The sequence below is a fragment of the Triturus cristatus genome, chromosome 12 (genome assembly GCF_964204655.1).
Source record: "Triturus cristatus chromosome 12, aTriCri1.1, whole genome shotgun sequence".
In the NCBI taxonomy this organism is placed as follows: domain Eukaryota; kingdom Metazoa; phylum Chordata; class Amphibia; order Caudata; family Salamandridae; genus Triturus; species Triturus cristatus.
Genome location: NC_140595.1, coordinates 305,778,953 through 305,793,508, shown reverse-complemented (window position 1 = coordinate 305,793,508; position 14,556 = coordinate 305,778,953). Strand labels below are relative to the sequence as shown.

The window sequence follows — 14,556 nt, the reverse complement described above, 5'->3', positions numbered from 1 at the left end:
TATTGAAGGTAATTAAACTTGCTCTTCCAACAGAAGTGAGGAGAAAATTAAGGAGCACTTGTCTGGGCCATAAAAATCAGCAAGAAACAGCCCTGGAAAACGCATCACTAACTACTAAAACACATCCACTGTCGGGCTCCAGAATTGTATGAGGAAAGGTTCTTCAGGCAGATGCCTAGAAATGAAAGTCTATGCCACCCCAGCCCCAAACACGGAGGGACAAGCACAACGTGGATAAAATAGGACATTGCTCAACTCTGTCATTTTCAAAAACTCAGAACTTCTCATCTTACTCCCTGCTGCCCGTGCTCCAATGGGAGCCCTACAACCAATATAGTTTTAGTCAATGCAGAGAGAAAGTTATGCCAAATAAAAGCTCTATGAATCAGTTAGTTCCACATGACTTTGCTTACGTTTTATGACTTTTTTTAATAAAAAAATGATGAATGTCTAATTATTTATTTTAAATGTCCCTTTGTGGCAGATACGTACCTTTTATTTGTCTGGTTATTTTACAGCTCCTCTACCCGTTTTTTTCCTCCCACCCCTCCATGTGCACTCTTACATACTTGACTGTTCACAAAGCCAAACAACTCTTGTGCGGCCCAGCAGCAGAGTTTACCCTTCTGTGCCACACAAGATGCCTGTACACGACCCCAGAAGTGGAAAAGTCAGCTCCTGATCCAGACAAGCAGTACTGCCCTCCTATATCTGTCCCCCCCCCCCGCAAAAAAAAAGATACATGTTTGTAACATTTACGTATTATTCGGGAGAGTGAGGGGGTCTGACCTATGGTCTTTGCCCTTGCTTCTATAGCCTAGTCAGGGCCGGCTTTAGTGCTGGTGGCGCCCTGTGCGACAATGTTTGTTGGCCCCCCAATGACCACCTCCACCACGGATTCTCTCACTAGCACCCTTTAACAGTGACCAAGTCTCCATAACCACACTCTTTCAGATGAATTGAATTAGTTATATAGCGCCACTCATACCAGTGTAGGGTGTCCGAGCACTTTGCATCAAAGACACATTACACAGAGACAATCAATCATACGTGTGTAAATCAGTGTATAGGAAATGTTACATAAGCCAAAGGACTAAAAGTGTAGGAGTCACATGTCATCCATACTGGTAGGCAGTATAGTTTAAGAGTGCTTGGTGTGGAGAAGCACAAACTCAGAGTCGAAAAAGAAACAGCATAGTTGGGAGTTCTCTTTAATAATAAGAATCGATTTCTAGCCAAATTAATCCTTTTTGCAACATTAATCAATGTTCTAATAATGTATACTTTGCAGTGTGTATGCAGTTCTGGGATTAAAGTTAATAGCTCACTATTCTATATTAGGACTTAAAGTTATAAATTGTAAGTAACAAAAGGATGTCTCTTTTGAAAGCAGTAACCTGCTGATCTGTTTACATTGTATGCACTCTGTAATCTACTTGGTACATGTTCTTTGCAGCAGGCATATTAACCCTCTGCACTAACTTCACATAAGTCAAAACCTCAACTATGCAAAATGCTGATCTCTCTCCAGGACGATAATGAAAGAAACGGTGCAGCAGGTGCTTCAAAAGCATAATAAACTTTCAAGCACGGCGCCCCCAGGAAGCCAGCACCCGGTGCGGTGGCACCGGTCGCACCGCCTTAAAGCCGGCCCTGGGCCTAGTCATGCAACATAATATAGTCGTTTTATAGTTTTTCTCTATGACATTTTGGGTGATCAGTTATGTAGTCACATATGTACATGTTTATTAGTTCAGGGAACGTACTAATATAATGTATAGACCTATAGGGAAAAGGTTTTTGCATCATCACACATTTTGTTCATGTACAGCTTTCTCATGTACGGCTCTAGGCATGTGTAAGTTTCACAACTAATTCTTTGAGATCATCTTGAGAAGCAAGTGCTATCATTTCTCCCACTTTCTACTTAGCCAACAAGGGATTAGAATAATGCAGGGCGAGGCAGGTACCATCTTACTGGGACTATCTGTGAAGGACAAAGTGAGCACTTTCCACAACTGAGAATGTGTAGGTGGCGCTCTAAGCCGGTATCATATGAGAAAGGTATTGAGGAATTTGGGTCACATTACTCACTGTGGCAGAATAAAATGAACGTTTTATGTGACTGTATTTCCTTAATATCAATACTAATTTTCTGGTTTGGATTTCTTTCTTCACTTTTTCGGATGCTCTAATAAGCACAACAATAACAAAAAATGTCTAACAATTATTTATTTATTTAGAAAGTTTTGTATAGCGCGAACGGGACCCTCGAGGCTATCAGAGCGCTTTACATGGAGATAAAACGATTAGCACTTGGTCTGATCAACAGGCAAACATGTGCGTGAGACAAACAAATCAACGATTAAGAATAGGCTAACAGTGGTTGGAGTAGAATAAAGCACATACAAGGCAAGATACACTACATAAATGTTTTCTATCTGAATCTATTCAATGTCATTGAAATGTTGAATTAGGTTAAGAACTTATTCAGTAGATATGATTTGGCTTCTCCTTTGAAAGCGTAGGTGGAGGAGATTAGGCAAAGGTCCAGCGGTAAAGAGTTCCATATCTTGGGAGCGACAGCTGAGAATGCTCTAGCCCCGTTTTCTTTTTGTGGGTTCGCTGGGGTTTCAGCAACAAGGTGAGCGCACTCCATGAAGATATGCTGCCCCCTGATTTTTCTAACTTTTGCGCCCATTAACTGTGGTGTTGAAGTGTATCGCTTTGTGCGTCATGCAAGTAATTTTTAGATGGATTCTTGTTTCATATGGTAGCCAATTTAAGGTTTTCAGGGCTGGTGAGATGTGTGCATTTCTTTTTGTTCCGAGCACAAGTCTAGCTGCTGCATTGAGAGAGGCTCTTAGTGGTGCTAGTTTATTAGGTGGGCCACACAGTGTGGCACTACCGTAATCCAACCTGGGTAATACTAGGGCTTGTACTGCTTGTTTTAGATCTTCATGAGGTAAGTATGGTTTCAGATTCCGCACAATGCTCAGTTGGTAGTTTGCTCCTTTGGTCGCAGCACTAATGTGATTCTGCATATTTAGGTGTTAGTCTAATGCAATACCTAAGGATCTGGCAGAGTCTATGATGTGGGGCAAGCAATTGAGTGCTGTAAGATGATTCAGCCACAGATCAATCTTGATGTTGTTATTTGGTGGAGAGATGAGAAGAAATTCCGTTTTAGCAGCGTTGAGTTTGAGGTGGGTCACAGTGAGCCAGAGGTGTGTATTTTGTAGTATGGAGTTGAGGGATATAATGTCATCTGGAGAGGCAATCTTGAGATATAGCTGGGTGTCATCAGCGTACATATGGTAATGGATGTTAGCTGATTTTAGGAGGTTTGCCAGTGGTTCCAGGAATAAATTAAAGAGAATGGGGAGAGAGCGGATCCTTGAGGAACACCAAGAGTTATCGCTTGTGGCTTAGATAGAGATTGATTCATTTTGACTCGTAAGGATCTGTTTTGGAGGAAAGAAGCGAACCATTGTAATACAGCCCCTAATAAGCCCATTTTTGTTCCAGTAGTTTTAGTAGGGTGTCGTGTTTAGCGGTGTCAAATGCAGCAGATAAATCAAGCAATATTAGAAGGCCTGATTCGTTCTTGTCCAGCATTTTTAGTATGTCATCTACAATATGGGTAAGGGCTGATTCTGTGCTGTGATCGTGACGGAAGCCTGATTGGAATCGATCGAGGAGTTGAAACTTTTCTAAGTGATTGCAGAGTTGTTTATGTACACATGTTTCTAAGAGCTTTGCCAGTGTAGGGATGTTGGAGATGGGCCGGAAATTGTTAGGGTCAGAGCAGTCTGCCAAAGGTTTTTTATAATGGGTGTTACTTGACCGATTTTTAGGGAGTCTGGGATAGTGCCTTGACGTAGAGAGGCGTTTACAATCTTTGACCATAGTGGAAGGATACAGGTTTTGATCTCATTGAATATGCTGGGAGGTAGAGGGTCCGAGAAGTGGTTAGATGGGTTTACAGACAAGAGAATATTGTAGATTTCCTGTTCGCTGATTGGGGAGAAGGTGTTCCAAGTGGCATTATTTTTAGAGGTGATGCAGGGTGGTTCCAACCCTTCCGTAGATTGGGAGTTGTGAGATAGGTTGACTGGGAGGGCCGGTAGTAGTTCTTTCGCTAGTTGAAGTTCCTTCTCTATCTTTGTTGTTTTATCCTTGAAGAAGGTGGCTAGTTCTTCGCAGTTTGGTAGGGTACTGGGTCAGGAGTCTATGGGGTTCGATGTGTTACGTGATTGCTGTTTGACTATTTCAAATAGTTTTTGGGCCTATTTCTGGCCTGGTCTAGTTGGGTTCTAATACAATTCGTTTTTGCCTGTCTTTTTCTACGATTGTATGTGTTCCTTATTGTTCTTGTCCAGCATTTTTAGTATGTCATCTACAATATGGGTAAGGGCTGATTCTGTGCTGTGATCGTGACGGAAGCCTGATTGGAATCGATCGAGGAGTTGAAACTTTTCTAAGTGATTGCAGAGTTGTTTATGTACACATGTTTCTAAGAGCTTTGCCAGTGTAGGGATGTTGGAGATGGGCCGGAAATTGTTAGGGTCAGAGCAGTCTGCCAAAGGTTTTTTATAATGGGTGTTACTTGACCGATTTTTAGGGAGTCTGGGATAGTGCCTTGACGTAGAGAGGCGTTTACAATCTTTGACCATAGTGGAAGGATACAGGTTTTGATCTCATTGAATATGCTGGGAGGTAGAGGGTCCGAGAAGTGGTTAGATGGGTTTACAGACAAGAGAATATTGTAGATTTCCTGTTCGCTGATTGGGGAGAAGGTGTTCCAAGTGGCATTATTTTTAGAGGTGATGCAGGGTGGTTCCAACCCTTCCGTAGATTGGGAGTTGTGAGATAGGTTGACTGGGAGGGCCGGTAGTAGTTCTTTCGCTAGTTGAAGTTCCTTCTCTATCTTTGTTGTTTTATCCTTGAAGAAGGTGGCTAGTTCTTCGCAGTTTGGTAGGGTACTGGGTCAGGAGTCTATGGGGTTCGATGTGTTACGTGATTGCTGTTTGACTATTTCAAATAGTTTTTGGGCCTATTTCTGGCCTGGTCTAGTTGGGTTCTAATACAATTCGTTTTTGCCTGTCTTTTTCTACGATTGTATGTGTTCCTTATTGTTCTTGTCCAGCATTTTTAGTATGTCATCTACAATATGGGTAAGGGCTGATTCTGTGCTGTGATCGTGACGGAAGCCTGATTGGAATCGATCGAGGAGTTGAAACTTTTCTAAGTGATTGCAGAGTTGTTTATGTACACATGTTTCTAAGAGCTTTGCCAGTGTAGGGATGTTGGAGATGGGCCGGAAATTGTTAGGGTCAGAGCAGTCTGCCAAAGGTTTTTTATAATGGGTGTTACTTGACCGATTTTTAGGGAGTCTGGGATAGTGCCTTGACGTAGAGAGGCGTTTACAATCTTTGACCATAGTGGAAGGATACAGGTTTTGATCTCATTGAATATGCTGGGAGGTAGAGGGTCCGAGAAGTGGTTAGATGGGTTTACAGACAAGAGAATATTGTAGATTTCCTGTTCGCTGATTGGGGAGAAGGTGTTCCAAGTGGCATTATTTTTAGAGGTGATGCAGGGTGGTTCCAACCCTTCCGTAGATTGGGAGTTGTGAGATAGGTTGACTGGGAGGGCCGGTAGTAGTTCTTTCGCTAGTTGAAGTTCCTTCTCTATCTTTGTTGTTTTATCCTTGAAGAAGGTGGCTAGTTCTTCGCAGTTTGGTAGGGTACTGGGTCAGGAGTCTATGGGGTTCGATGTGTTACGTGATTGCTGTTTGACTATTTCAAATAGTTTTTGGGCCTATTTCTGGCCTGGTCTAGTTGGGTTCTAATACAATTCGTTTTTGCCTGTCTTTTTCTACGATTGTATGTGTTCCTTATTGCTCTTAAGCGTTTTAGTGATTCCATTGATGGGGAGTCTTTCCAAGCTCTTTCTACCATTCTTAGGTTGTGTCTTTCTGTGTTCAAGTTGTCGTTGAACCATGGCTTTGAGATTTTAGTGGAGAAGTTTTTCTGTTGTAGGGGAGCGATAGAGTCCATGACTTCTCGTTTTGAAGTATTGTAATAGTCAGTGAGGTCGTTGACATCCTCCATATTGGTCTGTGGGATCAAGGTGTTGTTGCATAGAGTGGTTAGATCATTATGGTTTATTTTACTAAGATTCCTTTTCCACTGTTTTCTTTGGTTGGCTATTCCTAAGGATCTCCTTTAAGTTGATGGGGAAGGTGATGCGATAATGATCTGACCAATCACCAGGGGTAATAGACTCTAAAGAGATGGTGTCCGACTTAGAGATGATAAGGTTGAAAGTCTCTCCCTTATTGTGTGTAGGCCCGTCGCAGATCTGGGACATCTCGTGGTTTAATAGGAAGGATTTTAAGCTATTCACTGAGGGGTCATTTAGGTCATTCCAATGCAGATTAAAATTACCCAGGAAGATCTGTGGTCCTTGATGATTAGTATTTATTGTTAAGATTTCCATGAATTGTTCGATGAAGTCCGGGTTATCACCCGGAGGGTGATAAAAGGCATGTAGATTACAAATAACTTTGTTGTTGCAAGAGATATTGACGATAAGATATTCACATGTTGTCGCATCTATTGTTTACAATTGGTGTAATGATAAAGTACTGTTGTAGATGCATGCTATTCCACCACCCGTTTTCTCTGTTCTGTCTAGTCGTATGATATTGCGACTAGGTGGGACTAGTAGATCTATGTGGGATGGGATGAGTTGTTTAACCATGTTTCCGTGAGGATAACTATATCAAACTTATGTGTAAGAATGAGGTTGTAGATATCAGCTGCGTGTTTATTTGCTGATCTGCAGTTGAGGAGCATGCACTTTAGATGTTTATTATTGTGTTGAGAGGCCATTTGTGACAAAGTGATTCGTTTAAGGTTGTTCTTGTTTATTCCTCTGTGATTGTGAATCGGTTCTCTGAGAGGGTTCGCTTGGATGGATTTGATTTGATTATGAACCGCCTTGCTCGTATTTAATCCAGACGTATATTATTGGAGGAGTTCATGGATCTCATTGTTTGATAGGTCTTGCTTTGATCTCTTTGGTCTGGAAGCATTGTTGGGGGAAGGAGTAGTTTGCGGTCCTAGGTTGGCTGTGAGGATGGACTGTAGTGGGGTGATGTCTGTATGGGTGTCCTTTCTGGTTATCTTGGTGCTTTTTGTGTTTTGAGAGGGCCAAAGATTGGCTGTGATTGAAGTAAGTCTCTGTATATCCTCTTTAAGGTGCATTAGGCCACGATCGATTTCCCAATACTCCGGTTTAAGGGAAGTGGTGGGATGTGTCGCCAGATCTGATAATGGTGTGTTGCCGTTAAGGGCGCTTAGTTGAGAGCATGGGTCATTGTTAGCTGTGTCTTTATGTTGTGTATATGTGAGAGGCTGATTGGAGGAGATGATAGGAAGCATAGGAGTGGTGGTGGTGGCAATGTTCCTGGATCTAGCTGAACGAAGGTTGATTAGGTGTGCGGCTGTGGGTTCGTGGATATTATTGTTTCCTGTATGGGGATCAGGGAGCACGTGATGGTATACTCCTCATTGGAGCGATCTGGTGAAGTAAGAGGGGGTGAATGTGGGGGTTGAAATGCCAAATTATTGTTTCTTGTATGGGGGGGGTCAGTGAGGACGTGATGGTAGCGCCCTCATTGGTGCGATCTGATAAAGTGAGCGGTAGTGAGTGGGGGGGATGAAGTGTCAAGCAGTCATGGTCTAGGATAGTTTTGTTGTTGAGGGGGTGAGCGGGGGAGATGGTTGCAGAATTCCTAGAAGCGATCTCAGTCATAGATTGGGCGGAAGGCTCTGGAGGGGGGGTGGTCTTGTGGGTGGGTCGGCAATCCTCTGGAACCAGAGTGGAGTTGAATGAGTTGGGAGTGCCCCTGAACTCTATGGAGGATGAGGGTGTTCCATAAAGCACGTTAGGGAGATTTTTACATGATAGAATAACACCTTGTGTTTTATTTACTTCTCAGAACCTGTTGGAGGGGGGCATATGCAACTCCCTGCTGAGTCTCTTGCAGGTCTTCATGCTAGCCCATCCCATGTAATAGCTCACGGGATGGGCAAATTAGAACCTATTTGTTCCCTTTAGTCAGTGATGTCACAAGAAATCTGTAGTGGTAGTGGATCAGTAGAATCCTAACAGGTTATTCAAAAATACCTTAGAATGCTACAGTGTCAGGCACTGTGCTGTAGGGAATGGAAAACAAGTAGTTACAAAATTATCTTCATGATACTAAAATACTAGTTAGCCTCATATTGACTTCATTAGAAGAGGCCTGTTGTTACTGAGGGGGTCATTACCTGTGGTACTATGAGGTCCATGGAGCTACCAAGGACCTTTCATGTTTCCTGCAGAGATTTTGACTTGGGGGAATCAGAACCAAAATTAATAGATTCCTCTATAATTCCTCAGTACTTAACAGATTCTCAGGTTTCACTTCAGAGATGCAGAATTGGCACTATGGCATCCTGTGACCTTTTAAGGAGGGCGATGTGTCCTGAAAGTAATTTGTCATTATTTTAATCTATATTCTGATTACTGATTATGCTACATTTATTATAATATTTTTCAAAATACATTTTCATGAGGAATACATACACTCCATTTTAGGATTCATAAATCAAACTTTATTGACTAGTAAAACAGAATTTTGATATAAATTGAAAAAGTGCACAATTGCTTTCCTTGGAGAAAGCTGATTTCACTAGTAACTCAGTACCCACCTGTCAGATTCAGTCTCACTTTCATCTTCATCATCGCTGCTCTCAGAATCACTAAAGACAAATGAGAACATGCCAGGTCTTTCACTTTCATCTTCTTCCATAGTAGGTTGCTCAACAGAAGAGACAACGGGATCCGTTTGGCTTTCAGCAGACACCTTCTGACGATACTCTTCTAGTACTTCTGCCAACAAGTAAGAGACGGATTAAAGAGGTAGCTGTTACAGAAAGAGAGCTACACAGGAGCAACTGAGGAGCTGGCAAGATGTGTCAAACAATCAAATAGATGTGATAACAGTAAACTGAGTATTGCTTAGTGTTGGGTTCTTCTCCAACAAGTCTCAGTTTATGTACTCGTTGGAAAGGCGGGAGATGTGCTTTGATCTGTTCCTTTTATAGCCTGCATGGTCTGCTGCTGCACAGCCTGGAAAGTTAGTTCTTCATGGAATGCTATGGATGTCTTACTGTGTTTGTCTGAATGTGAGGATCAGTTGGAGGAGGAAGCTGAGCAGGAAGCTACCGAGCTGCTCGTAGGGTATCTAGACAAGTATTTATCACTACGTGTACTTTTCTACTACTAAAGGAGCTATCTACATGAAGAACAGATTCCAACATTTTTGTACATCTTTACACTTAGCTAACATGATATCTCTGTGTAGAAGTGTGAAAATACCCTTTGATTAAACTCACTCCAATCTGATCTCGCTATCTAAAAGACCATAACCATTACATGACCATCATCTAACAGATAGCTGCCATCATCCAAACTCTGAGTGCTTAATTTAAAATGAAGGAAAAAGAAGAGAGAAGACTTATGTGTAATCCTATCTTAGGTTTTCAACTGTTTTGGGACTTAAGAAACCTTTTTCCCCACATGTAGGTCTTGGAGCTCTATGTCAGGTTTGTGTTTCCGGATGCAAGCCTGGTAACCCTTACTCTAGGTCTGGCAGAATTTCTAGTACACAAAATACATGGTTTGTATGAAAGTGCAATTTATACTCTCTTTTAACATTTTTATCCTTAGGGAAAATGTTGGTCCGTGTGTTAAAATGTCCTTTCCCATACCACATACATCTTTAGAGATATTTTTGTAAATTAAAATCTCTGTGCACAAAACTGTCTGCAAATTTATGTGAAATGCACACTAATTGATGGGTGATCACAACACATTTGCAGGGGCACCCTTCTCTACCACTCCTACCTAACTACCTAACTTTTCTCCCCTGAGTAAGAGCAGTTCATTTAGAAAATGCTAATTCAGTAAATCAACATTTCCAGATTACAAACAGAAATAGAATTTTACAATTGTACACAAAACCTGCCAGTGTAAAAAGTCCTGTAAATTGGCGAGTTGGTTACCATCAACATGTGATCTTTCACAATGTGAGGCTATATATGTTGTTAACACCCTTACTATTGATGGGCTATATAGGTCTAGAAATGCCTGGGTTGGAACATAATTATTGCTCTATTACAGTGGTTCTTAATCCTTTGACTTCTGTGGATCCGCACGTAATCATTATTGTAATCTGGGGATACGCACTGAGTTATTATTGGAAATTTGGGGACCCCCCACTTAGTCATTATTGGAATATAGGGATCCCAGCCTAACAATTTCGATGATTTGAACAAAAATTCAATAGGCAAAAATACAAAACAAGCTTTTTTCTAAGAAACACAAAAATTAGCAATTATTTTATTTAAGTCACAAACACTTGCGCTGCATCTAATAATCAATCTAAGGATGTAAAATTTTGCCCTCTAATTTCAAAACCCTTACATTTACAGAACATTTTTAAATTTTCAGTTTACATTTTGCTTCTTTATTTATCAACACTTTATTAATCTTTTAATGTTACTTAATTTTCTAAGCAATTGCAGACTCCTTGAGTAGGCATGACTGACCCCCAGGAGTGCCTGGACCACAGGTTAAGAACCACTGCTCTATTACTCCACATCACAACTACTGATTCTTCAACTTTAGCAAAGTGTTTGTCACATAAGTTGCAGCATCATTATTGCTCTATTAGATTGTTTCATAGCTACTGAAGCATGAAGGTGTCCACCTCACAGTCCCCATTCTCTGTTTCCAATATAGCACTGATCACCGCTGACTGAAGGGATTTTTCCATATTTTAGCCCTATTCTAGCAGTAAGTTAGGTACTAGTACACATTATGAAGTAATAATTTAAATAGTGTGTAGGAATCCATTACACATTGCCCAATACCTACATTCAAATACTTACAAACTCTTGTAGTATACACAGAGACGTTTTAAGGCATGGGCAAAGTGGGCTCTAGCCCAGGCCCCAGCCTTTCAGGGGGCCCCCTGATAGAGCCAGCTCTGTTCTGCAAAGAGTCTTGCCCTAATTACCTTGAATAAGTCTTCAACAAATTATTTTAAATACAATTTTCCTTTAATTTATTTTCAATGTGTGTGATATGTGGGACTCTATTCCAGACATTTTGCAGAGAAATGCTGTGTTGATGTTTCGAGCAACATCCATAAAAAGTTTCCTTTAGGACAAAGTAACCACATGGGCTGCGCAATGAACCATGTTTCTGAGCTGTGCTGTCTGCGACACATGCACTACTCACAGTGTTACTGAGTTAGTGCATACATTACGCACAGCCCAATGTATTCAGAAATGGGAGCGTACCTCCATTCTACACCATTGTGCAGGAGCAGAATGAGTTCATGATATGGCCCTAGGCACCTGGATTAAGATATTTCATGACTGCTAGCAGGTATTTAACTTGTTTGAAACTTACAAAATTACCCGGCACTTTATTTCTTGATCAAAATGAGATTTTTAACGTCTTTTGGATGTTCATTATTTTCTGCAGCATAAGACCTTTAAAAAGCACATACTCTTTTTAGGTCTGGCTACAGACAGCTTTAACTGGACTCTCAAGTTGTTTGTTGTACAGAGAGGTCATTATGGTACAGAGGGGTTGGCTGGCGAGGGGCGACTAATACAATAGTCTCTGGGAATTGAATTGAAATTAACTTCAAGAATACTAGGTGGGTGAAACAGATCTTGTTTAACTTGAGCCGTCATTCTCCACCAAAGACGGATATTGCACTTCACCCACTTGGCTTCTTTTATCCCAGAGGGGACGCAACCACGGTCAAGGGGAAAGTTTGAGCTCTTGGTTAAGGGAGGAGCCCCAACCCATTCCTGAGCTGGCTGTTGATTCTGAAGTCTAGCTCACAAATAGAGTCCTCCCCTCTAACTGAGCTGGATGAGCAGGACTGATTTCTACTTACTAAAACATGTGGTGAGACGACCATTAGTGTGGCCAAGGTCCATTGAGGCACCCCACTCACTTGCTTTGCTTAGCTGGAATGTGGCGGGTGACAAGTCCTTGCTGGCAAGAAAACGGGAGGTTAACATGCTTAAAGCCTTTGGACTTATCTGCCTACAAAAGAGTTGGGACGTGGCAGGGACTGCATTCGTGACACTGCGTGAAGGTGGGGGGGGGGGAGATGGCTATTTTTGCATTGCCGTCCGCGGCGGCTGCATGTAAGAGCGGGGGGTGTAGGCCGCCACCGCAAAACTTGTGCCGCCCCCACGCCCCCTTGCTACACCACTGCATTCATTGATGGGTATGCTGCTTTTTATGTCTACACTATACCTTCTCAACATGGCCGTGCTAAGGGTGGGCTGGTAACTTTTTTGATTTTAAGACTGGGTTGTGACATGGAGCAAATCCCCTCCTTTTCACCCAATGTCTTACCCATTCTTCTATCCTTTCTGCAAAATGTATGTGGTTTAATTATTAGTGTTTATAATTCTCTTTCCACGGTTGAACCTTTAGAAACTGTTCTAAAACAATTCCTGAAAAAGTTTTATTAGGCCCGGTCCATTTTCTACTCATCGCTGTTCACTTTGTGTCCCTGATAAGAGTAACACTGCCGGCAATAAGGTAGCTGATAAGGTGCATTTTGTTCACTCCCGGCAGGGTGACAGTCCATCTAATACTGTCAGAATATAATATTGCTAACTTCATGTCAAAGCCTGTGTTTAATTCCCCAGAGTTGTACTGACATTCAAAGGGAGAGGGCTGATTTATAATATTAATTTTATTCATGTTTCTGCTTGCTAGTTCTCCCTTTTATTACATTTTAAGACAGTTTGGAATGCTCATGGTGATCGCCATCCGGCTCATAGCGGAACACAGCCGGCCTAAAATTGGGGAAATATTTCTAATCTGCATACGGAGCCTATTAAAGCTAAGGTGCAGGGCTGAAGAATTAGCTGGGTCAAGAAAGTCCGGAGGATTTTTTGAGCGACCTCCTCTGAATGCGAAGAAGCAATTTTGATGCTTGTTTACAGTCAGATCCTCAAGACAAAGGGCCCCATTAGGATAGTGGGCGGATCGCCCCCGCCAGGCCAGCGGTAGTCACCGCCGGCCCGCCGGGGGCAATACGCCTGCCATCCGTGCAGCAAAGATCCCCCGCCATATTACAATGGCTGGGGGGTCCGCGGCGGACGGAAAGACCATCTGCCGCTTTTCCGCCCGGTCGTCAAGTCGACCGAGCGGAAAAGGGTTCAATATGGTGGCGGTATCTGTTAGACACCGCCAGCCATATTACAATGTTGGCGGGAACATGCCGTTCCGTGGCGGCATTGCCGCCACGGAATGGCATGCGGAGTCTGCTTGCGGGGGCCCATTGCGGGCCCCCAGGGACTCTGAGGGGTGCACATGGGGGGTACCTATGGTACCCCCTGTCTTTCAATGAACAACGTGGCAGGCACCGCGCGGTGCCTGTCACGTTGTGCATTGAAACGCACAACCTGCCTTTGTGGCATTGCGGCAGGCGGTGCTCTCTGCACTGCCTGCCGCAATGTTGCAGATGCTCCATGCGCTCGCCAGTGTGGCGGGCGCATCCTAATTGGGAGTGTGGGACCGCCGCACCCTCAGCGGGCGGTACCGTTTCCCAAGGGTATGGCGGGCGAACTTTGTTCGCTCGCCATACTAATGGGGCCCCAAGTCTTTTTAAACTCCTTCTCTAAAATTTGTGAACAGTGCTTAATTTGTACAAAAATAAGTGACAGGGCCCTCATCAGGAGGCCACTGCAGCCTGCTAGCGCTATCAATGACAGTACTAAACCAGCTACTAACAATCCCGCTCCTACAAGTGTTACAATTCCGATAATTCCAGGCCCCCAAAGCTATAAGATTAGCATGAGTGGCAGATAATCATCCTTTTTAATGTATATTGAATTAGTAAAAAACTGTTGTTGGGCTCACTCTAAAGCAAACAGTCCACCATGTGGCAGACTGTCATAAGTGACGGTGCTGCCAATTGCGAGCCGGTGCTGAGAACGCGAAACCACCGGCTCAAATTAAGCACTGTTTGTAATGAAATACAGATTGCATTTACTAAAAATACAAATATGAAGGGATATGTAGGCCTAAATGGTTTGATAAAAGCTTCTCAAAGATCTGCTGGTGGCTCTGCACTGCAAACCTAGAGATAGGGGTCTAGTTCAAGAGGCAAGAATACGCCTGTAGAAATTGCAAGAATGTGTTAGCAAGTGTGGCGTGTGATCTGTTAGTGACTGCTTGTGAGGCCAGTGACAACAATGTTTTCTGGAAAATAGTGAATTAGCTGCTTATTAACAAGTCACTGACCCTAAATCTGGTTCATACCATTCCTGCTAAAGACTGGGTAAACCAATTTAAATCCATTGACAAGATGGCTATACCTTTTCATTGAGATTGACAAATACGATAGCAATGTATACCCTGAAATATGCACACATAGCAGCGGCAGTACTGATA

The 14,556-nt window shown here is 42.6% G+C and overlaps 1 protein-coding gene across 1 annotated transcript in view; it reads right to left on the bottom strand.

Moving 5' to 3' along the window:
* The window catches only part of LOC146775937 (uncharacterized), a 1,457,164-nt gene that overhangs the window by 627,923 nt on the left and 814,685 nt on the right, over positions 1-14,556 (bottom strand). Inside the window, exon 7 of the mRNA XM_085639461.1 lies at positions 8,766-8,946. Coding sequence (XP_085495587.1) covers positions 8,766-8,946 — 181 coding nt within the window. The remainder of the gene's footprint in view (positions 1-8,765; positions 8,947-14,556) is intronic.